We start from the raw sequence: 25,251 nt of genomic DNA, 5'->3' as shown, positions 1-25,251 counted from the left end.
TATATACTGATTAATTAATATTAAACAGGCAGGCATATGTATGTGTATATATTATTGGTCCAGTACCTGGGCCAAAAAGGTGTTGCAAGCCTCTATCTCAATATTGGTATGCAAGAAAATAAAATAAAATAAAAAAGCGATAAAAATTCAAAAGCAATAAAACAAGTGGTTGCTTAATCAATTATTTGAAAATTTCTTTGGAAAGAACCCTTCAATTCAATTCTCTCTCAACTTCATATAAATATAACCACCATATCACTTGTTCTTCATTTCATCCAACCCAACCCAACTTAATTATTTTTCTCTCTTCTCATCAACTCAATTCCAATAGTTAGTTCCTTCCTTCCTAGCTAGCTTGCAGAAGAAGAAATATTATCAATCGATCAATCGATCATGACCGTGAGTAAAACCGCAAAATCATTGTTTCCAAATTGTTTTAAGATCCAAGAGCCAATATCGAATAAACCGAAAAAGAAATCAGCGGTGGCATCGCATAACTCGTTTCCCAGAATATCGTTTACGGATTTAAGCAGCTCTACTCTCTCTGAGGACATATCCAACTCGCTTGCAGGATCTAACCTCCATGTGTTCACGCTGGCTGAGCTTAAGCTAATCACACAGTCCTTTTCTTCATCTAACTTCTTGGGTGAAGGTGGGTTTGGACCGGTTCACAAAGGATTCGTTGATGATAAACTTAGGCCTGGTTTGAAGGCTCAGCCTGTGGCTGTCAAGCTCCTTGACTTGGAAGGCTTACAGGGCCATAGAGAATGGCTGGTACGTAATAACATATAATAAATATAGTACGTACGTTACTAGCTTTGAGATGTATTGATCGATGAGTTTCTGTTATTAATTAATTTGTGACAGACGGAGGTGATATTTCTTGGAGAACTGAGGCACCCTCATTTGGTGAAGCTGATCGGATACTGTTGCGAAGACGAACACAGGCTTCTCGTCTATGAGTACATGCCTCGTGGGAGCTTAGAAAATCAACTCTTTCGAAGTAACTAACTTCCTTATAAATTAACTAGCATATTTTTCACTTTCAATTCAACTCATCGTATCACAGAATAATATATATGCATGCATGATTCATTTAATTCACTACTTGATCGATGTTGAAAAAGTCAATCATATTCGATCTGTTATATAATTGTTGTTTAATTAATACGTGATATATATAAAGTCGCTCTTGTTGTTTCGATCTTAATTAGTTGTAAGATTTTTATGGCTATCTGGATATTGTTTTTATATAGCATGGTGACAAAGCATATGCAATATAATATTTTGTATTTTATATAACAGGTCGTGTAAATGTTAGGAACAAGTAGCTTGAAATGAAATGAGCGTTTTTCTTTAAATGGTTGACTAATATCAAGGACTTGTTCATTTTGTCATGGAAACTTTTTGACTTTTAATTAATTTGTAAGGTAAGGTGGTACAACGGTTTACCCGTTCTAAGACTTGCATCTCATCAAACTCTTAAAAGTCAAATACATGTTATTTTTCAATAACTTCTTAATTAAAAGATATCCACATATATATGAATTTAATTTGTATTTGGAATTAGTAATAAATTCTTGCTTTCTCATTTTCAGGATTTTCGGTTTCACTTCCATGGTCAGTAAGAATGAAAATCGCTTTAGGAGCTGCGAAAGGACTCGCATTTCTTCACGAAGCAAAAAAACCGGTTATATATCGTGATTTTAAAGCATCAAACATTCTTCTAGATTCTGTAAGCATTCATCTTAAAATCAATACTCTCATCTCCATTTGTACGTATTTCTAATAATTCATTACGTACAGGATTACAAAGCAAAACTATCAGACTTTGGACTTGCCAAGGATGGTCCTGAGGGAGATGACACACATGTTTCCACCCGAGTTATGGGCACACACGGCTACGCTGCTCCTGAGTACCTAATGACGGGTCACTTAACAGCCGCAAGTGATGTTTATAGCTTTGGAGTTGTGCTATTGGAGCTTCTGACAGGCAGGAAATCACTGGACAAGAGTCGTCCTAACCGAGAGCAAAACTTAGCTGATTGGGCTAGGCCTCAACTCAAGTGTCCTCGGAAACTCAGCCGAATAATTGACCCAAGACTCGAAGGGATGTACTCAGAATCAGGTGCTGAAAAGGCAGCACAACTGGCTTATCAATGTCTTAGCCATAGGCCTAAAGCAAGACCTAACATGAGCACAGTTGTTAAAACTCTTGAGCCGCTACAAGACTTTAACGAAGTCAACGTCGCACCCTTTGTTTACACGGCTCCAAAACAAGAGCATAACCGTCATCATGACCATGGCCAAAGGCATAGAACGAAATTGCCCTTGTCCCCGCAATCACATTCGGACCCCGGTATAAATCTGAGGACTGGCCCCAATTCTCCAATGCAACAAAGATTTAAGAGAGGATAATAAAACATATACAAAGCTACGCAAATCAGTTCCGGGCTTTTTGTTATTAGGCAAGGTGTCATCAACCTTTGGACTTCTTTTTCCTTCTTTTAATTGATTTTTTGTTCCTTCCTTTTTTCATTATATTAGAGAATTGTATATGAGATGTAAAATTTTAATACCAATCAAATATAAACAATTTCCATATTGATCAGGTTGGAGATATTTCGTACGTCCTATGAGGAGGCTATGAGAGTAACATAACATTGTGACCTAGTGGTCTAGTGGTATGGTATTTACTCTCATAAAAGTGGTGTGAGTTCAGATCCATGCAAATGCAAGGTTAGGTGTATAAAATCCTAGCTCAGGTTCCGCTTGAAGTCTAACTAATCTAAATCTTGAACCGGCCGGATTACTTACAACTTATAAGCCCAATTTAATGTATATACATGTATAATTTTTATAAACAATGAGACCTACAGAAGGGGATAACTAGATAAGTGTACAAAAAATAGTGAAAGTCGTCTAAATCCGAAACTCGTTACCTCACATGTGACATTAAGAGTTCTTACCAACTTTTTCATCGCCATTTTGTGTTTAAATGTTGGATATAATAAATAAATAATAATTAAAAAATATGCTTATATGTAAAAGGAAAAAGAAAGATTAGATCGTGTTGGATTGGTAGGATGAAAATGATGGATATGAATACATTAATCCATATATTTATTTGTATCAACTACTACTCAAACACAATTATAGCATGTACCCGTTTATCTATACATACATGTCAAAAATGGGTGGGTAAACTAGTTGTTATCAGACTAGAAGGTCTGGGGGTCGGCCCTGCCCCGGCGAGCCCCGACACCGCACCCCCACACCGCCCTCCTGTGGTCCATCCCGTCCTCTCCGTCACCGAGCCGACGCCCAAGCTGGGCCACCTTTCTCTCTCTCTTTCATCTTTCTCTCTCCTCTTTCTCTCTCTCTCTAAAATCAAATATTATATTTTTTAATTGTTTTTATAAATAGTGTAGGGCCCATCCTCCACCCTTTTGTTCCATGCCCTTTAGACTCATCCTCACTCTCGATGATGTGGCGGGTAACGTGACGGCCCATCCCCTTGGGGATGAGCCGCACCATACCTACTAACCTCATATTGAACATGGGTGTAAACGGCGTGTGGTTGTATTAAAGTTGTAAAGGGCTTTAAACGCACTGACACACAATACAAGATGTTTATTAAACACACTAGGGGTCAACCTGGGTGACTCAATTTAATTACAGCCAACCTAAAAGCTAATATTTGTATTGGATGTTTGTCTCGTGTTTCATACAAACACATGGACTATTATTTTCCTTTGGTTTAGGTGTCCCAAATGTTACAAGAATAAATAAATAAATATTTATTATTAGAGAAAGCACTGCACATTAAATAAATTTGTACGAGTCCGTAGACATATACGCACCTGGTCCGTCATCCATTTGCATACGTTTCCTATAGTTGGACAAAATCAAAAAGAAAGCTTCGGAGTTGTTGGGCCCCTACGGAAGAAAATAAACAAGATTTTTTTTTCTTCTCTTTTCCAGAAATCATAAAAGTAAAATATTAGGTTGGACATTTTATAGTTTAACTAGAGTTATACGCCGTTACGGGGCTTTAAACCAAATATTTCTTAGTTTAATAACATGTACATATTTATTTCGGTTAGTTATACATGCTACTTATAACACAATATTAAAAAAGATACATCGAGTTAACGAAGTAAAGAAAAACACTATCATAGTTATGATAAAAAAAACTAAAACGATAGCAAGCGTGTAATTTAGAGTTGGGGGCAAAACAATAATTTGTCCGGACCAATTAGCGAGTGCTAGCTGCTGTTTGGCACGAATAAAAACTAAATTGAGTCAAACAAGTAAAATAAAACACGATCGTAGTTTTGCCCAAAAAAACAATGGTAAGGTTGCAATTTTTAGCTGGAGTAAAATCGTAATTTTAAACTGAGGTAAAATAATATTTTGAACTAAGGGTAAAACCATTTTTTTATTTTGAATTGTGGGCAAAACCGTAATTTTTTTTACTAAGGGCAAAATCGTAATTTTTAGCTGGGGAAAAAATTGTTTTGAACTAGGGCGAAATTGTAATTTTAAATTGGGAACCAAATTGTAATTTGGCTGTATTGTAGTTGGGGGCAAAACTATAAATTTAACTAGAGCAAAATCGTATTTTTTAACTGAGGGCAAAATCGTAAATTTAATTTCGAACTGGGGGCAAAATCGTAATTTTAAATTGGGGATAAAATCGTAATTTAGTAGGACTTATAAATAACTAATTTATGCAAATGCAAAAAAAAAAAAAAGTTGGCCGCCACTTTTGGCCAACCAAATGCCTTCGCTATTCCCGCGGACCAGTTTATTTTGTATATATTGTAAAATGTAAAATGGTCCCCCAGTTGACATTACATCTTTTCATTTTCATTACGATGCTTACATAAGTTTTCGAAGATAAATAACTGAATAAAGCATCTTTTAAAACCTTTCATGGTATTACGTAGCTTACATAAATTTTGGAAAATAGATATTTAAAACCTTTCATGGTATTACGTAGCTTACATAAGTTTTGGAAAATAGATAAATAAATAAAGCATCTTTTAAAACCTTTCATAATTCATGGTGGTTCGATAGTTATATATGGGCGAGCCCAAACTCCCAACTATATGTACATGCCATACGGCCATGTATAGTCGTCTTTCAAGCCCTAATGTCCCATATCCTTTAACTAAACCACAAACTTGTTAGTTATTGAGCCTTTAGTTTAAGAGCAATGTCATGAAGGGCCAAGATCCATTGAGAACCACCTCTAGGCTCCAACTATGAGAACTTCTATATCTCTTAACGTTTTTTACTCTCATATTTTGTATTTACTACTAAATAGAACATTTTAAAAAAACCTTAGCATTTTGTATTTACTACCAACTAGAAAGCGTGAAATTACATACAGGTAAGAGGTTTTCGCATTACATATATGTAATTTGTTTTTACGTATGTAAAAGTGTTTAAGTACATGAAAAATTCATTGTTTATGTTTTTTTTATTATGTATATGTAAATTTACGGTAATTTTGTTAAACTATTTTAGTCAGTAGTAAATACATGATTTGAGAAAGAAAATTTAAAAATATGCTTGGAGGATATGAGTTATAATGTTTCTCATAACTAGGGTGATTCTCAAATTATCTATCCCCATTTCATGAAATACTTATCGGCTTTTCTACATTCGCAATTCAACATTCATTTATGACCAAATGAATCTAAGCTAACCTTGAAGTACCAAAAATATTTATCGCTACCTTACAAAATATAGTTATTATTATGACTTCATCATTCAATTGGGTAAGCTATCCTTTGAATTTTAGTATTTTGTTATTTGCTGTATAAAACCCTTATATCATATAAGCGTCGTCTCAATGCGATGTTACACAGGTGTCTTTAAAGCCTCTTGCTTTAACTTGCATGCAATGGTTTAAAGCCCACATCAACATTACTTAATTATTTTTTTTTATTTATATATTTTATTTTCTTAATTTATATGCCAATCTATATCTATCTACCTATATTTATATGATAAAAGAAACCATGTTAGGGACACATGGCATTCTTTGAGGCGGTCTTAATTATTTTTCTAAATATTTATTATGGAAAGTCAATTATTGATAATATTAAATTTAAAATTTAAAATTTGTAGAAGAGATTTTAATGATAAAGACAAAGATAACTGATAATAATATATTAACTATTATAATCATATATTAATTATTAAAATCTAAAAAAATATATTAGCGTTTTAAATGTTTATAAAGATAAACATTTTATTTTATTGGTAGTTTTAATTGTTTTTATATTTTGATGATAAAGATAACTGATAATCACATATTAAAATAAAAATATTTATTTTAATCAACTGTTTCGTTTAAAGGATATACTAGGTTATAACCCCGTGTATTACACGGGGTTGAATAAATAAATTTTATATAGTAAATAATAAAACAATATATCTTTAAAAACTTCATTTATTGTACGGGTTGAATAAATACAATTTTATATATTAAACAATAAAAAATTATATCTATAAGAACCATATTATACGGGTTGAATAAATGTAATTTTATATACCAAATAAAAAAGTTATATCTTTAAAATCCACGTGTAATACACGGGTTGAATAAATGCAATATTGTTTACCAAATAATAAAATAATACATCTTTTAAAAAAACCTCATTTATTACACGGGTTGAATAAATGTAATTTTATATACCAAATGATAAAAAAATTACATCTTTAAAAATATGCACATTACACGGTTTAAATAAATGTATTTTTCTATAATAAATAAAATATATATATATATATATCCTTAAAAACCCCGTGTATTGTATGAATTGAATAAATCTAATTTTATATATCAAATAATAAAAAATTATATCTTAAAAAACCTCATGTATTACATGGGTCGAGTAAATGTTATTTTGTATAGTGAAAATAAAAATATTTAATATATTAATACAAAGTTTGGTTTTCGTGATAAAAATAGATTACTCTGTTGTTGCAAAATTTGTTAACGAAGTCTCAATAAATTTAACCCTTTATTTAAAACTCGTAAATGTGTAAATGATAAATAATATTAGTTAATTTTATTTTAAGTTTCGTAAAATCTATTTGATAGCAAATTAAACAAAACGTTCAAATATAATTAATTCAAATAAATAATATTATAAATGAGAAGGAGATCAAACTAAATAATAATTATCCATAATATATTAAACTAATAATATTTGGTAGAAGAGTTATCTATAATATAAGATATTAACTTAAATAATATTTTGTAGGAGGGTTATCTATTAATTAATTAGAAGAGATTAAATTAAAATAATAATTGATGGCTTAATATGATGACAAGCGTCCATAAAGTGGTTTCTTTTATTATATAGTATAGATTCAATACATTTAGAGTATATATATTTTTTTATACATGTGGTATATTTAGAATCATACTTCTAATAAAGGATCTCATTATCCCGTTTTACACTCTAGTGAAATAATAATATTAAATCATAATATCCAGCTTATCTCTTGTATATTTAATATTTTTTACTAAAATATTTTTTTCTTTTTTTTCTGCCGATTATCCAACATCAGGTAATATGTAAGTTTCTAACCTAATAATAAATAAATAAAAACAGTATAATGTTATAAACCATGTAATACACAACTCTCTAACCTAATAAAAAATAAAGTGAGATGTTACAATAAGTAAATAGTACCTCAAAGCTCATTTTGTTAGAAAACACATCTTGATGACTAAATGCGTTAACGATTACATTATTCGTCTAAGACATGTGTTTATTCAAATCGTGCAATACACGAGTTTTTAAAAGATGCAACTATTTTATTACTTAATATATAAAATTATATTTATTCAACCCGTGTAATACACGGGGTTCTAACCTAGTTTTATTTAAAACAAAATACATAAAATATTACAAAGTCCTTAAAAAAGGCAAAGTTACTTAAAAAATAAACTACTTGAAAATAAAAAAAAAAACTACATATATTTCGCTCGGATTTTTGCCTTACAAGCCTTTAAAATGACTCAGTCCTCCATTCTAAGTTCATGCTCCTTTTCCTTGATCGAGAGGAGCTTATTGAGTCTATGGTCTAACTCGTCCAACCTTGATGGGCCATCCGATGGCGTTGAAGAAGACGTGTCTCGTGCTCGTGCAGCTGCCTTACTTCTATCCCTACCATTCGGCCGTGGCAGCTCTTGCGGTTCTTCAAAATTCTCGAACTCATCGTTTCGATTAATAGTAGTACAAGTATCGGATTTGGATTGTTCGGTAGTCGCTGTTGATTTGGAGCGTTTTGACCTATGGGCGTTGGGTCAAACGGCGGTACAAGATGCCACTTGGGAGTTTGCGAAGAAGCTCCCACGAAGGTATCATCGTAAACGCATGCCCATGATACAATCTATAGTCGTGGGCGGCGGTCATAATGTCCACGTCGCTCGAATCGCTTCTTTTTCTATGATTGTTGACGAGACTATTGTGTATATTGTTGAAGTGGCTAATCTTGGTCTACATTGCGGTCCACTTGCCTGAAAATGAGTCGGCCGTACGATATTCACCACGACCGATAGCGGCGAAAAACTTCTAATGTACACGCCTCCAACATACATTTATATCTTGGTCGGTTGCTATAAAAATAAAAAAAATAATAAAAAAGTTAATGGAGAGAAAAATTACCAACAAGCGAATCCTCCGACACGTCGAGCTATGCTTGTAACAACGTAAGTTCTTCCCTGGGCATCCACTTCTCGATCGTCTTAGGAGCACGTGCTTCACTCTCACCCTTTCTTACGATGTCTTCCAGATCGTCCACCTTTTGAGAAAGTGGGTTGGGTTTCAGGTACAGTTTGGGTTTCGTGTACGGATTCGGTTTCGGGTATGTTTTGGGGAAAAAATGGCGGTTGGGAATAGTATTCATAAAAACCGGGAATCGGTGGCGTGGTCGGATGAGGGGAGGTTGGGGTGGTAGGTGGTATCGGATAATACCCAAGCTCACCCGTTCGCGGGTCTCCTCGGTAACGTTCTTCTAACTCGTTGTTGGGATTGTTTACTAAATTTGCCCAAAACGGATTGTTGGGATCCCACGGTTTTTGGTTGTTGGGAAACATTGTGTGAATATGAAAAAAAAAATTGTAAAGATTTTAGATGAAGAATAGATGAAAAGGAGATGAACATTTGAGTAAAGGGGTGGTGTATTTACAGTATTAAAATAAAAAATTAAAACTTATTTAAAAAAAGTTCGATTGTTGCCAAACGGTCTTTTTGACCAAAATCCTCGAAACAACCGCTATTTTGCTCGTTAGTGGGCTGGCGAGCGGGCTATAGCGCCCCTTCAATGGCGGGCTCGGGGTGGGGGTGGGGCGCCAGGGGGCGCTATTAAAGCTTATGTGGTCAGGGGCGGTATACCACACCAACCTATCACACTATTTTGAAGTTACATAAAAAGGAGTGAATTTCAAGGATTGTCCTTTATCTTTATACCCATTTTCAGGCGTTGTCCTTTAAGTTCAAAATTGACGAGTTTTGTCCTTTATGTTTCATATCATACACGTTTTGTCCTTTAGGCCCAACCCAGTTAGTTTTTTTTCAGTTAAATTTGGTCATTTGCTTTGCACATGAGGGCATTTTTGTCAATTCAAAGGTAAATTCAATGACAGATTTACAGCTCAAAGCTTCTGCAACCTTTGAATTGACAAAAATGCCCTCATGTGTAAAGCACATGACCAAATTTAACTGAAACAACTAACTGGGTTAGGCCTAAAAAACAAAACGTGTATGATATGAAAACATAAAGGACAAAACTCGTCAATTTTAAACATAAAGGACGACGCCCGAAAATAGGTATAAATATAAAGGAAAATAGATTGGATGATATTTAGGCCTAAAAGGAGTGAGTCGGCCCACCAACCAACCATAGAGAGAGATGCCCTAACCTAAATAATTGTTTGTGATCAAAGAGGGAAGGAAGAAGGGAAGAGAATCATCATCATCAAATTGAAAAAGTGATGGCTTCTGTGGACACGGATGTGACGATGGTTCCGGCAGGGGAGGGTTCAGGGCCTTCTTCTTCGACGGCTTCCACCTCTTCTTCCGCCAAGAAACCACCTAAGCGTTTTGAAATCAAAAAGTGGAACGCTGTTGCTCTTTGGGCCTGGGGTTAGTACTTTCTTTCTACTTTTATTATCTTATCATCATCATCATTTTTCACTTATTATTTTGCTGCCGCAGATATTGTCGTCGACAACTGCGCAATCTGTAGGAACCACATCATGGATCTTTGTAACTTCTAATCTTTCCTTCCTGTTATTACTTTCCTCGTCAGTTATATTATCTATCACTTCTTCTGGATAATCAATTTTATTCACATGTAAACATTATTATATAATCAGAATTTTAGAGTATCACATAACTGGGTAGGGGTGTGCACGGTCCTGTTCGGTTCGGTTTTTGGGTAAAATCAAAACCGTAACCGAAAGTTCGGTTTTTGATTTTTAAAAACCGTTCGGTTTCGGTTTTTTCGGATTCGGTTATTTCGGTTTTAACAACGGTTCGGTTTTTCGGTTTTTGAAACAAATTATGTAAGATTCAAAACTTAAAAGTATAATTCAAAGTTTAAGAATCTTTCTTAAATGTTTACATTTAAGTTAATATATTTAGTTTTTTAAATTAATATTATTCACATAAACCTAACCTTCTAATCTATCTTAATGTTTCTCCAAAGTTTTTGTTAAGACATTTTCTTTTATAATACTTTAAAAACCATTAAATTTTTATATTAAACTTTGTTAGTTCTTGTAAACAATGGATAATTTTAATGATAAATAAACATGGTAATGTTCTTATTATAAATATTTAACAAACAAGAATAAAATTAATAATTCTAAGTAGCATGGGTAAACACTTAAACAACTTAAACATAAAAATATATAGATTTGGTATACTACTAAAACTTATCGGTTCGGTTCGGTTATTTTCGGTTATTGAAAATGATTATCCGAAAACCGAACCGAAATCTCGGTTATTAAAAATCCGAAAACCGAACCGTCGGTTTTTGTTTCGGTTCGGTTTTTTCGGTCCGGATTTTTCGGTTATTTCGGTTTTCTGCTCACCCCTATAACTGGGTCTGTTTGGGGGTTGCGCTCTTAGCTTATCTGTTATAAAACCATGATTCTTCAGCGTTGATTATCACATACGTAAAGAAAGATCATTTGATGTGTGTTTGTTGTTTTCTCTCCTCCTGATGACTGGAGTTTCTTGTTTCAAATGGCTATAAAGAAATTCCATTGAGTTATCATCTACAATAAATAAATAATAGGATCTTTTAGTCTTTGCTGAATTTTAAGATCACTTGGTGTGTTACTTACTGCTTTCTTAATTGGCAGGCATTGAATGTCAGGCTAATCAAGCCAGTGCTACCAGTGAGGAATGCACAGTTGCTTGGGGTATGGAATTGCAAACTTTTCTTATTATTTATTCTACACAAATAATAAATCTTTCACAACTACCTTAGCAGAAAGGGATTGCATTATCTATCATGTTGTGCTTGTGTCTTAGTGAAATGATGAAATTCTTCTGCGTACCATTATCTGACCAGTTGGCATGGTTGGTTGGTTGGTTTACTTCATTTAATGGCAAAGCCTATTCAGTATTGCACAACTTTTTTGAATAAACCTCTTGACTACCAGAACCTTCTGCATTTTACTAAAGTTTAGGTAGTGCTTGGCAATGCTTGCATTTTCTATCCGTTTTTATGTTTCTACACTGTTAAATCGGCTTAGAATTTTCTCTCAAGTGTTGGTTAAATGTTCATTTACTTGATTTGGGCGTGCTCAAGACTTACATAGCCTTAAAGAAGCACACATTGACTATATGACTTCAATAGTTCAATGAGATTGTTGTTACCAATCAAAGCATCATAGTTTTCAATAGCGAATAGCGGACGATAGTGACAAGCTACCTATACGCTATGCATAGTTGTCAATAGCGAGCATAGCGATCGCTATAGCGCGCTACGTAGCGTATAGGTCTAGGCTCACTATTAGGGTTGTAGCGATAGATAGCGATAATAGCGACAATTTTTTTCTTCATATAATAGCATTTAAATATAGTTATAAAATAGCTGGATTTTAAGTTTTTTTTTAAATATACATGTAAAATAGCATATATACCAGGGCATTTTGATATAATATACATAAAGTTTTTTTTCCTAGTGTATCGCTATTTATAAAATAGCCACCCGCTATTTATCGCTATTCGCCATTAACAACTATGACGCTATTTAGCAATAGCGATGAAATAGCGGGCGCTATTTTAGAAATATTTTATATGTATATTTTTTCACGATACACTGTATATTTCATCTAAATACACAATTTATATTAAGTTGTTATATTAAAATAGAAAAGGCCTAAAATCCCGCTGTTTATATTGAAAAAAATGGAAATCCCGCTATATTCACGCTATGGAGTTTCTAATCAACAGATTGCAAGATATGGGCGATACAGTATTAGCGCGCCATAGCCAACAGTCGAACACTATCTTCGCTATTGACAACACTGCAAAGCACAAACTCTCTTTTATTCTGAACACTGGATTGGGACTTCCAGATAACATTCATTGATGAATTACGTAGACATATAGTGCTTCCGAATTCTTATTCAACTCGGATTATTATATAATATTAATAATTTTTATTCTTAGCGGATGAGTATTAGTATTATCTTAATTAGATACGTAGTCAAAGGTGAGCCCCTGGTCTGCCCAGTCGCCTTGAACAGATGCAAGGCAATCTTTGTGATCAGGCGCAAGTGAGACGAGCGCCTTTGGCCACCTTGAATCTAGACAAATCTTAGAACTTAGAAGTTATCTATTTAGGAGACAGGTATTTATTTTAGGTAAAGATTAGGAATTCCATTTGTACTAGGATTAGGATATCTTCTACTATAGTTAGGCATTAGGGTTGTAATTCTTTATACCTATCATGCTCAATATTGATTGGTTATTTTCTATCATTGAAAGAGCTGGTTTTCCCCTACCTCTCCCCGTGTCTAGTGTTTTTGTTAGTTGTATGAATCTACCCTTTTTCATTTAATTAAATTTGAGGCTTTGTTTCCAGGGGTGTGCAACCATGCGTTTCACTTTCATTGTATTAGCAGATGGCTGAAAACTCGTCAAGTGTGTCCACTAGGTATGCAAGCCCTCTTTCCTCATATGCAAGCAAGATTTAAGATACCGACGACACTCACAAGGTTTGTGGTTTGGTTGTGTTTACAGATAACAGTGAATGGGAATTCCAGAAGTATGGCCACTAGAAACTTTCTGCATTTTATTCTCCTATGACTATTTAAATATTTTGTATGGCCATGTAATATGAAGTTTAATATTATTCTGCATTTTAGGACGTGAGTAATGTTCAAAATATATATTGTTATTATAATATATGCTTGTTTTGGATGGGTGTTATTTTCTTCATTCGTATTTATTTTCTATTGTCAATTACGCAGACAATTTTACGTGACAAGGAAATAATGTATTTGGTGATATATCTTTCTCTAAAACAACGATTTTTGAAGGGGGGATGCTTATAATAATTCATAAGATATAGCATCAAAACCAAAAATGGGCTCTGTTTGTTTCTTTAGAGCCTGAAAAACTAATGTAATAGAATACATGCCTCCTAAGGATTGCAACTGAAAAGGAACTTGCCATTTTACATTAGCAGCAGCAGCAGCAGCACTGACAAGAGGAAGCAGAACAGCAGCAGCAGCTGTTTTGTAGGCCACAGCAACCACAAGTTGAACATTTTGGACGGCAGCACTTGGCTGGCCAACAACAAGTGCACTTTGGGCAACTGCAACCGGAACACCAGCATGAAGGGCACCCAGGTGACTTGCACTTTGGTAAGGAGCATGAACAACACTCTGGTAAAGAGCAGCAGCTGCTGGGTAGTGTTACACCAGAACAGTCATTCCAACGGCAGCAGCAGCAGCAAAGACAAGACATTTTGAAGCTGCTGCAAAAGCAAAAAAAAAAAAAAAAAAAAAAAACATTTATCCAGTTGACACTCAAGCAAGGTTATAATACTAAAGTGACTGGTAATTAAAATGCATAAGATACCTACCATAGCCACTTCCAGAAACCACAAGATTTACGGGTCTTCTTACGCCTGCTGCTGTTTAAACGTATAAATGATTGATGATAAAGTGAAACAAAGAAAGAAGGTAGATAATTAAGGTTGGTGGCTTACAGAGTGATTAATGGTTCTGGATTGGTGACCACATAATCAGCTACCCTGTAAGTAAACCAGGTTCCTCAAAGTTAAATGGCTGGCTAGCAGGAAAGGATAAACACTAGTTAGGTACTTACTCTTTAATGCAACAGGAAGCAGGTTTTAATGTTTCAATGGACTTCAATTCTTCCTACAGTTAAGAATAACAAACTCTACATATCAAGGGGAACAAGTAACAAATATGATGAAGAATATATTACAATGATACAAAAAGCCAGTCAGGTATGGTATGGTGTTTAGAAATTTGAACATTAGTATAATAACTAATAAGTGTGTATGTAAACTATGATAATTCTACATGGCTTTGAGAAAAAAAATGTGAGTAATTGGTTGCTGTTACAGTTTAGTTGACCATTAGCTTAAACAATCGAATGAATAGTCTTGGATTGTTTATTTATCCAAAACCGTTTGCCTAGTATTTTTATAAATCACATAAACAGAATTATAAAGTTAGTATTAAATAAAATAAAAAAAATAAGTAAATGAGCAGAAAGAAAGAAAGAAAGGAATATGAATGGGAGGTAAGCTTTTAAATATGAATCTGATCCAAGAAAAATGAGAGATGTATAGCTGTTATCACAAAAGAAAATCAAATGAAATGCTAATAATAAATAATAATACAAACACAAGCATTTGGTTTCAAGTCTAAATCACCCAAGCTCCCTCCAATCCTGTAATTAAGTTGAGACATCTGATTTGGTTTCAAAGTCAAGACGCACGCTTTTCGGCAATCAAACAATCTTGGGTTTGGGTTTGGTCCCACTAACTACTAAATTAAAAAAGAAATTAAGATAAGAGAGAGAAGAGTGTATAATGTATATTTAAAAAAATAGCCACATAGATAGCAAAGGAAGAGCTCGCTCGATCGATGTTATACTTAAAAAAAAAAAAACAGGATGGATGATGTATGCTATGCACACAAGTGAAGTGAAGTGAAGTGAAGTGTTTAATTTGAATGGAATGAAGATAAGAGAAGAGAAGAGAAGAGATTTATTATTACCTGAAAGAAACGGATTTGTGTTTCCAATATAGCCAACTCTCTCCTCCGTTTGCCACCTCCACCTCCACCTCCAGGCGGCGACTTAGGTCTTGGTCCTCCTTCCATACATACAATCAATCTTGTATGTTAATTGAAACAAGAGAGTGAGAAGAAGCAATGGAATGGAATGGAGGATGGATGAAAGTGAAAATGGTGATGAGTGGGCAGAAGAGGAGGTGGTGGCAGAAGGAAGGAAGGAAAGCTGTCTGCAGCCGCACGTGATTGCCTTGTAGGACAACAACTACTACTACTCCTACGTACTACGCCTCTTCATTTTCTATCTTTATTTATTACTGCTGCCTGCTCTCTTCTCTTTTTTTAATAAATAAATGCTGCCACTCAGCTCCCCACTTATAATAATCAAATCTCTTTTCTCTAACGTCATACAGAATATTAGTTTTTTACTGTCAATTCATAAGGCTTTGTCTTTCGGTTCTCACACTCTAGTTTTCATTTCCAAACTTAGGAAAACTCAACCCTTAATAATAAGAACACCCGTAATGTGCGTTCTTTTTTCAAAAATAATGTTTAATCACGCCCCTAAACGCTGCACATCCGACCCCCATGGCATGTTTGGGCATGTTTGATTGATTTTGTTGTTTGTGTGTGTTTAAAATCACGCTGGAGGAGCGAAATTTTGACCAATCACATTTAATTTTCATTTTTTTACCCAATAGCTTTTTTGGTTGGTTTTTTTTTTTTTTTATTTTTATTTAATTCTCTACACCCTTTTAACATAATGCCCACATCCCCACTACACCCATTTTAGAAAAACGCCCAATAATGCCCCTTGCTGACTGTACTGCCACATGGCGGAAAACGCCCAAGGGTAGGGGCATTATTCACCCTTACCACTACGCATGGTCTAAACAAGTTGAATCTACATACAAACTTCTATATAGAGGGTGTTTGAGATTACGTTTTGAAGTTTTTTTTTGAACGGCCAACAAACTCAATCCCGAGCACTCTCGGGGCACCCACTGGACAAACGGAGTACTCCGAGAGTAACCCGAGTCCACCACCAATTCCGGGAAAAACCCGGTAACCCACCCGCCCGTAGGCACGACGGTGAAATTACCGGTAAAACCCGTTTGGCTCAAGGATCCAACCCAGGTTTCCCTGGGTCTCCTATCATTGCCCACCAATGCCTCACTCTGCACCAAGTAGGTGTCGAACCTGCATCTCTCAAGAGAAATGCAAGCCCTCCACCACTTGATCTAGAGATCATTGGCGATTACGTTTTGAAGTGATTATTTGATTATTGCGTTTGTAAAACATAAATAATCTAAAAAAATGTTTGGATGAAAAAGTGATTATCTGCCTCTAAAACGCAGTTTTGGAGAAGCATGTACCTACATGCTTTTTCAAAACACGCATAATCTTTTTGAAAACGCAACACCAAACACCCCTATAATATATATTCCACCATTTATCTACATTATTATAACATAATCATCATACATGCTGAATTCATTAATTTATTTTCTTTCTTAACTTAGGTCCTGTTTGTTTACCACTGAATGAGAACCATTCAGAGGTCCACATCTGATTCAGTCAGATTGAATTGCATTCAGAGCGTCTGATTCCAAAAAGAATGATGTCTAAATGAGTGAAATAAGGTCTGAATGGTTCAGATTGTGAATGAAGCTGAATGGTTCAGACATGGATGTCTGATTCGGTCAGATCTGAATAAACCAAACAGGCCCTTAGTGTTATATTGAATTTGGTCAAAGTCACACAAAATAGACAATTAGAAAGCTACAAATAAGTCTCAGCCGGTACTTTTTGACACAAAAATTTATGTTTAGCCGCCACTTTTTGTTTAGCTGGTAAGATAGCAGAAGTCTATTTTGGAAAAGTCAAGGTCAACATTGTCTATTTTGGTAATTTTCCGATGCTTTTTTTTTTATTCTAATTTTCAAAGTTTGACTTAATAAGTTTAAACATTTCTAATAGCATTTAAAAAATGTTTACACAATAGCTTAGTATCTGACACGCCAATTTTCCAGAATTAAAAATTGGATTATTCTTTACCCAGTGCACTCTAATTAAGGACTTACATTATGTCTAGAGATGAGATATTTTGTGATAATAACAATGTTTCTTGTACAATATGAAATATATCAGAAAGCTTATCCACTGCCCTTTGAATTCTCACTTGAAAATTTACTTATGATGATTCTGATCATGGAAAGTGGTTGATAACAAAAGGAAAGGATGTGTTATTTGAATTTGTACATTTTTGGTATCCTAGAAATATAAGAAACATAACTATAGTTTCTTTGCTATGTGTGAAATTATCTGGGTCTTTCACACATAGCAAAGAAAGAAGATTTTGAAACTATAGTTATGTTTCTAGGACATCAAAGTACTTTTAAAAAATGTACAGATTCAAATTGGAGAGTAGAAAGGGTTGCCAGGCAAATGAAATGATCAACAATGAAGGACTGTTATGCAAACCTTGGAACTAGTCCTGCTGCAGCATATAAAAGCTCATGTCTCTCTTTTCTGAGTTGAAACACATGTTTATTATACCTTATAAATCTTAAATTGAAATTCAACATTTTAAGAGATCAGTTGCTTGCTGTTTTGATAACCTGGCTAGCTACAATACATGTAATTACCAAACGTATAATATCTCGTTTGAACTAGACACTACATTTTACTCCTAAATACCACCTAATCAACCTGCACTTTTGGAGGGATTTGAGCTCACACCACATTCGTGGGGGCCGGGGCAATGGCAGACAATACATACTACTACATAAGCAAAGCTATACAACATACGTACATTCAGTTTATTTATCTTTCTAGCTTCACCAGCGGCCTGATCACCTAGCTACTGTTTAGCAACAACAGCCATCCCAATTCTCAAACCCAAAAACAGCAAGTAAATACCAATAAGTCCCAACCCCAACAACTTGCTAGGCTGCATTTGGTTTCTAGGCAACACAACCAGCGCCCAAACAAGCCCCATTACAATAAACCCAAGATTACACACCAACCCACTATCACCAGATATACTGTAAGGATTCGGTCTCTTTGACCATGACCCAATTAACATTGAAACCCCTAAACCCACAAGCGTGTTGAACATTGGCCCTGCATAGCATCCAGATATCGCTATCTGCACCCCCTCAGCTCCATTTATTGCAAGCGCAACGTTTGACATTAAATCTCCCATTGAATTTCCCCATGCTAACACAGTTAACCCAAGAATTGCTGGGTTCACTCCAAATATAAGACCAAGTGAAACCAACAAAGCAACTAGCTCATTAGCAACCATGTAGAACCAAATAATGCTCATAAAGAACCCTCCCAGGACCCACCCAAGCAAAAACTTTTGTGGCGGTTGGTCTGCTCTAGTGCATGTAAATGCAACAACGCCTAGCACACACCCGATTACTGCACTTCCTATATAGATCAGCTCTTCGCCTGATGGATGTTGACTGTTCCAAAGGAAGGCTAGAAGCAAGGGTGCAAGAGTAACACTGGCTACAGCATAACCTTTTGACCATCTTTCTTCTTCTATGATTGGGATGGTTAACAGTCGTGGTAGCATTAACGGGAACTCTAGCCACTTTAACCACTTGGAACACAAAAACCATGAACCCGAATTCTCATTCTCATTTTGTGTTTCTTCATCGATCCATCCCCATTGAGGCTTCTCTTCCAAACCATGACTATTGACCTCTGAATATATCGCCACATGTGACGCCCACATCCAATGCGGGACCTTAGATTCAACGACTGCCACATCATCCGGCTCTCTATCTCCAGCAAGAGGTAACAACGGTGCATACCCTTGTATTTTAAAATTTTCATTTTTCTTCTTGACAATTTCACTAGCAACAACGAAGGTCGCATAGACAACATAGATTGACACAAACGCAATTGCGCCACCAACACTAACCTCACCCACAAACAAGATGACCGCAAGGATCACGACAGCAAACAGAAACGTGCACACGTCTCTCACAAAACATTTCTTATCAATACACACTTCCTGATCAGCCACACATAGTGAAATGGTCCCAACCACTACACAAATGATGAAAACCGCCCCACCGGAAATACTATTTAGTCCCACATCAGCATTACCCACAAAAGCAACGATGCTAGCGAAGACATCAGGCGCACCATTCCCCAATGGTAGCAAGGTCACCCCTGCTACAGTTGGTGACAACCTTAACACATTTGCTAATTTCTCAAGGCAACAACAGAAATAATCGGCAGACGTATTCCCTAACAGATAAAACAAGGCAGCCACCCATATTGCAAGAACAATATAAGCCAAAGCAGCAAAATCTTGACAGTCACAGTAGAAAAACTTCAAATAATAAAAATAGGCATCGGATTTACATTGCGGATTAGCTTTCAAAAACTCACATTGGTTTTCATAACCCTTGTGTTGATTCAGCCCGGAACACTCAGACGGTTCTGTAATTACCATGCTTGTCAAAGCTGTGTAACGGTCGACACCCGACCTGTAATTGGTGATTTGGTTACAACAAAGAAGAATAAATATAAGTGTACATAGACCGTGAAAACAAGCTCGATAATTAACCGCTCTCCCATGAAAAATTGTCGTGAATTGTCCCATCTACAAGAAAAAAAAGGAACCACAATTTGTAGGAGATGAAGAGATTAGGGTTGTTAGTTATGATCAATAAACAAAGAAAGAAAAAAAGAGGTAATATTTCATTTAAAAGAAAGGATGATGAAACAATGAAAGTGAAGCAATAAAGAAAGAAAGAAACAAAAGAGAGTTTGGAATGAATAGAAGAGGTTGGTTGTTTGTTTGTTAAGAAGATGCGGGCAGATATTAAAAGGAAGGAAGGAAGGGTGGCGGAGGAGACGTGAGTGGTGGCTGGCTGCTCTTGTTTTGTATCAGAATATGTCAAACGTGTGAAATACCAACCGTAGCCAACTGTCGTGTCGGACGTCACACCATCATCTTATAACCAACCAAAACTATATTTATTATATTTCTCCAAACACGTAATTTCAGTTAACGGACATAAACACCGCGTTAAGATCTGAAAGTTGTTTTTTTATAAATATGATTAATTAATGTTTTGAAATCAAAGGAGGAGACGACTCAAACACTGTTAAAAAAGGATTAAAGACTCTGTTTCTTTCTGTTTAAGAAAAGGTTATTGTCATCTGGCCCCGTGATTTAGCCCAGAAAAGGTCACATCATGAGTGAAGTGAAGAAGAGGAGAAATTCCAATCGTCTTTGTGTAAGGCCCGGCCCACCAAACTCTACCCTATCGTTTAACTTAAAACTATGCTAAACAAAATTATATCTCATTTTAAAAAACCTCTTATATCTCATCCAACTTTTTTATTTTTATCTTACTCGCAAACACTTGTTTTATTATATTTCTTATCTTTATACACTCACAATAATTTGATAGATATAAAAAGTATATAGTAGTTCTAAGGTGAAGTTAAAAATAATCATCTTTACACATTTAACTTAAATTTAGAAAATAGAAGCTATTTTAAATGTGAACACCCAAGGCAATTTAAAAGTCAATATGAAATCATGCCAAATATTTCAAATGTTGACCTTAAATAAAATTCACATTTCATTGTTTGTAGAATGTGGGGTCCCATTACTTTGGTTATCAAAGCAACATTTACTATAATGTATGTAGAAATCAAAACTATAATAAATGTATCAATGTATAAATCAAAAGTACGACTTAGAAGAATAAAACAGATAGGAGTAAAAAATGGAAGTCTAAAAATGAAGAAAAAGGTAAAGAGGGTTTCGCGAATCTATATATTGAAAGTTAGCCCGGATCTAGCTACCGCACCGCACCGCTTTCTGGTTTTCCGAGGTTCCCCTCCCTCTGCCCGCCCGCCCGCCCTCAGGTATGTATGTATGTATGTATGTTTGTAGTAATTCCTCCTCAATGCACATTACCCAACACAACATTAAGGAGATTAAACCCTATCTATGGATCCTCGATTACTTTGTCTGTCGATTACAATGTTGGCTATTTCATATTGTTCTTTTAGATTTAGATCCCGATGGCCCATTTTAGCCTCCGATTCAGACCAGATCTCGCCTGATTTCAATAAGGAAATATTTCATTTTGTGTTTGCAGATAATGTTATTATTATTATTATTGGATTAACTAACTAACAAACAAACAACTGTGAGTGATGAAAGGAGGAGGAGGAGGAGGAGGAGGTTACTTGTATAATAAACATGGGCTGAAAATGAAGCAGCTTTCTCTCTTCTTTATTATTTTTGTTTGTGCATCTCTTGTTCTTTGGAATTGGGACAAAACCCCTCATCTTACAGCCTTACTTCCCCCCGATGATCAGCCACTTCATCTCTTTCCAGGTTTGCATTATCATTCATAATTAACTAACTAACTGTCTTCTTTTTCTACAAATTCCTAAAACTTGTTTCTCATGACAGTTGAAGTTGAAAGGAAACAAGACACTCGAGTAAAACCAGAAGCCGAACAAGCCCCTCCATCACTCTCAACAGACTTCAACACTCCACAAACTTCTCACCTTGGTATGTATATATATATCTTCTTAACACTTACTTTACCATCTCATGCTTATCTTTTTATACCTATTCTGAGCAAGACTTAGATTGCTGCTTCTTTTTGTTGTGCAGTGTAACTCATCATTTGTTTCTCACTTATTCATGTAACATTGGTGCAGAAAACACAAAGCTTCTCGTTGACAACTCTATTTCTGAACCAAAAGACTTGTCGGAAACGGCTAAACAGCAGTCAGTAACTTCTCAAAGAACGGAATCAACTGTCATCGACACTCCAATGGCTAAAGCAGAAACAAAAGGTTTGTCTTACTTTCATTTCTTTGCTTTAGTATAAATTACATAAATGATTCTTGCTGTTATAGTCAGCAAATATGCAGCAGAAACACATGTGGCCCATAGTTATTAAAGGCTCTAGGTGCAAAAAAGAAAGCGAGGGCCTGAGAAAAAATAAGCGCACAATGAAAATATATCATGTTTTAGAAAAATAATACTATTCTTCAACTAAAATAAACAAAAGCTATTTTATAACATTTAATATCATCTATTTAGTACCAAAAGCTCTAAAATATTAGTGTAGAAAAGTAGTTTTCCTTAGATAAAATTAGAAATTTGGTTGGAATCTTGCCGGAATTTAGAAAATTCGGCTGGAAACTAGGAATCTCGCCGGAATGTGCGCGTGAATCATCACCTAGAGAATTAAAGCACAATTGCCTCGCCTTGCCTGGAAAATGGGCCTAGGCGCAAGAGGCGATGGCTTTTAACAACTATGATGTGGCCTGAATTCTGTTGGATTTATCCATCTAGGTCAATCATATGCAATACACTAATAACATCATTTAGTCAGTAGTCATTATCGTCTGTTCAAAGCTCATGTATTTTCAGTAATACTGAAGTTTTCTCTTCTAAATGCATTACAAGTCCAAATTCCTTTAGATTCCAAATTCTAGTTCCTTTGAAAACATTATGCGAACCAAACGCATCCTAAGAAACATGATATATATCATCTCTTTCCAAAGGCATGTTATTTAGTTACCTTGCTAGGGATTTAAATTTTTCTATACTAATCTGTAAGCTCCTAAGACCAAGAGATAACTATGCTGCTTAGATAAGAAACATATAGTTATCAGTTTTCTGAAGCCCTTTGTTTCTTCTTATAAGCTTTCATGAAAAAAAGTGGTCGTAAAGTAGCATGCACCCTATGCTGTAGTTTTCTGAATAAAAAGTCAGAACGACATTTAGAGTTCTGTCATGCCGTATGTGAATATGTGATTTCTAAGGCTCCAACACGAAGTAAATGACATTAGATGGTGTAACCATAAGACATATATACTGAATACATATGAAGTCGTATACGATGATATTCGACTCAGGTTGCAATTTTTAGATCTTAATCTCAAACAAAAACCAGCGCACATAGATTTCGATGACTAGAGGTGACTAAAAGTAGTGCAATTCTCTTTAGCTAATTAGCTTAGAGTTATTTAATATCAATACTGATTACTTGTTTGCCTATTGGTTTATACGCCTATTCCAGCATGCAACTTTGGTAAAGGGAAGTGGGTCCCTGCTGATAATCGACCTCTCTATTCCGGGTTTGGTTGTAAACAATGGTTGTCTGGGATGTGGGCTTGTCGTTTGACACAACGCACAGATTTTGGGTATGAGAAGTTAAAATGGCAACCAAAAGATTGCAAAATGGATGATTTTACAGGAGCTGAGTTCCTTAAAAGGTATACATACTGCATACATATATATAGCTGCTGGTGATTACCATTTCACTAATTGTTATGCGTACTCAGAATGCAGGACAAAACATTAGCTTTTGTTGGGGATTCTTTGGGCCGCCAGCAGTTCCAGTCTCTAATGTGCATGGTGACAGGTGGCGAAGAGATGCCAGATGTTGAAGACGTTGGAAAGGATTTCGGGCTGGCGAAAGCCCAAGGATCTGCCCGGCCCGATGGGTGGGCTTACCGATTTCCTACGACTAACACCACCATCTTGTACTACTGGTCCGCGAGTCTCTGTGACATAGAGCCCATTGACCCCACAAGTGAAACCACAGATTATGCAATGCACCTTGATCGGCCACCAGCTTTTTTGAAACATTTTCTTGACCGAATTCATGTTCTTGTCCTCAACACGGGGCATCACTGGAACAGAGGGAAGCTTAACGCAAACCGATGGGTTATGTATGTTGGAGGGAAACCGAACACCAATAGGAGAATTGCGGATATCGGCGGGGCTAAAAACTTTACGATTCACAGTGTTGTCAGGTGGGTGAACGCAGAGCTACCAAAGCACCCAGGATTAAAGGCTTTCTTGCGGTCAATTTCACCGAGACATTTCTTTAACGGAGAATGGAACACCGGAGGTACATGTGACAGCACATCACCCGGGTCATTGGAAGTGTTGCAGGACGAGTCTAGTGATCCGGTTGCTGCAAGTGCGGTTAAGGGAACAGATGTTAAGCTGTTGGATATAACGGGGCTGTCTCTGGTGAGAGAGGAAGGTCATATATCAAGATATTCGATTCGCGCAGCTCCAGGGATGCAAGATTGTTTGCATTGGTGTTTGCCGGGTGTTCCTGACACGTGGAACGAGGTGCTTTTTGCACAAATTTGAAATCGTTGTAAACCTTGAATGTTAATTTAGGTTCCTGGAGTTGTAACTAGGATGTCACGTAAGAAAAGAGTGTTGTTTTGTTTTTTTTATATACGAAATAGAATATTTATACATCATCACTTGTTGTTCATTATACCAATAAATGTGATTGGAGAGCAACAGGAAGTTAGCTGGTTTCATGTGAAAATACTTAATATATTTGGTTAAGACCTATTTAATACCTTTTGTTTTCTTTGTTTGTTTCTCTCCCCTGATCTTTTTAGTGGTGTCAGAAAACGTCACCTTTAGTTAGTTAGGCTACTCGGTGTGGGGGCGTCCTACGCCAGTCGAGCCCCGGCACCGCCCCTGCCCCTGTACACCATTTCCACAGCCGCGGGGTCGTCATGACCGTCTTCCCAAAGACGTTGAGGCCGGGCCGCCTCCTTCTCTCTCACACACACACACATATGTTTAGGCCTATCCTCCATTTCCCTGATCCATTCTTGGAGGGGCATCCTCCTTGGATGTTGACGCGATGCTGAGATGGAGGGGCATCCTCCAAGGACTTGTCTCCTCTTACACCAAGTAGCCTTATATCACGTTCACATGTAACAACACTAATTCGTTGAATCTGTCCATTGTTGTTGTCCATGATCACTGTCATTAATTTTAAAAAGGTTTTGGGTTACATATTCGTCCACTGATGGTTTATTCCACGGCATATTGATGCCAAACAAATGTCTCTCGTTTATTCTTTGCTTTGATATGATGC

The 25,251-nt window shown here is 35.8% G+C and overlaps 5 protein-coding genes across 8 annotated transcripts; 3 read left to right on the top strand and 2 right to left on the bottom strand.

Moving 5' to 3' along the window:
• The first annotated feature begins 264 nt into the window (after positions 1-264).
• Positions 265-2,604, top strand: LOC110893697 (serine/threonine-protein kinase RIPK). Its single transcript, XM_022140801.2, has 4 exons — positions 265-774; positions 868-1,003; positions 1,599-1,735; positions 1,807-2,604. The coding sequence occupies exons 1-4, from the start codon at positions 394-396 to the stop codon at positions 2,416-2,418; spliced, it is 1,266 nt and encodes a 421-aa protein (XP_021996493.1). The 5' UTR covers positions 265-393; the 3' UTR covers positions 2,419-2,604.
• Positions 2,605-9,897: 7,293 nt separating this feature from the next.
• LOC110893699 (RING-box protein 1a) lies at positions 9,898-13,481 on the top strand. Its single transcript, XM_022140807.2, has 5 exons — positions 9,898-10,175; positions 10,248-10,298; positions 11,402-11,461; positions 13,135-13,206; positions 13,293-13,481. The coding sequence occupies exons 1-5, from the start codon at positions 10,025-10,027 to the stop codon at positions 13,328-13,330; spliced, it is 372 nt and encodes a 123-aa protein (XP_021996499.1). The 5' UTR covers positions 9,898-10,024; the 3' UTR covers positions 13,331-13,481.
• A 116-nt stretch (positions 13,482-13,597) lies between these two features.
• LOC110893698 (guanine nucleotide-binding protein subunit gamma 3) lies at positions 13,598-15,609 on the bottom strand. 4 transcript variants are annotated; one of them, XM_022140802.2, is made up of 5 exons: positions 15,308-15,609; positions 14,385-14,437; positions 14,266-14,310; positions 14,140-14,190; positions 13,598-14,031 (listed from the first exon to the last, which is right to left on the bottom strand). In XM_022140802.2, the coding sequence occupies exons 1-5, from the start codon at positions 15,410-15,412 to the stop codon at positions 13,734-13,736; spliced, it is 552 nt and encodes a 183-aa protein (XP_021996494.1). In that variant the 5' UTR covers positions 15,413-15,609; the 3' UTR covers positions 13,598-13,733. The 4 variants fall into 4 exon arrangements, with proteins under 4 accessions (XP_021996494.1, XP_021996496.1, XP_021996497.1 ...); XM_022140804.2 differs by having other exon boundaries at positions 13,598-14,028; positions 15,308-15,602; XM_022140805.2 differs by having other exon boundaries at positions 14,140-14,187; positions 15,308-15,591.
• Positions 15,610-18,176: 2,567 nt separating this feature from the next.
• LOC110893700 (cation/calcium exchanger 4) lies at positions 18,177-20,343 on the bottom strand. The gene has a single exon (XM_022140808.2). The coding sequence runs from the start codon at positions 19,947-19,949 to the stop codon at positions 18,186-18,188; it is 1,764 nt and encodes a 587-aa protein (XP_021996500.1). The 5' UTR covers positions 19,950-20,343; the 3' UTR covers positions 18,177-18,185.
• Positions 20,344-21,172: 829 nt separating this feature from the next.
• On the top strand, positions 21,173-24,718 carry LOC110893701 (protein trichome birefringence-like 16). Its single transcript, XM_022140809.2, has 6 exons — positions 21,173-21,229; positions 21,531-21,707; positions 21,786-21,887; positions 22,040-22,177; positions 23,413-23,608; positions 23,678-24,718. The coding sequence occupies exons 2-6, from the start codon at positions 21,581-21,583 to the stop codon at positions 24,498-24,500; spliced, it is 1,386 nt and encodes a 461-aa protein (XP_021996501.2). The 5' UTR covers positions 21,173-21,229; positions 21,531-21,580; the 3' UTR covers positions 24,501-24,718.
• Positions 24,719-25,251: the final 533 nt, after the last annotated feature.

The sequence above is a fragment of the Helianthus annuus genome, chromosome 12, assembly GCF_002127325.2.
Source record: "Helianthus annuus cultivar XRQ/B chromosome 12, HanXRQr2.0-SUNRISE, whole genome shotgun sequence".
Lineage (NCBI taxonomy): Eukaryota > Viridiplantae > Streptophyta > Magnoliopsida > Asterales > Asteraceae > Helianthus > Helianthus annuus.
The sequence above is the reverse complement of the archived record's forward strand: the minus strand, read 5'-3'. Positions and strand labels throughout refer to the sequence as shown.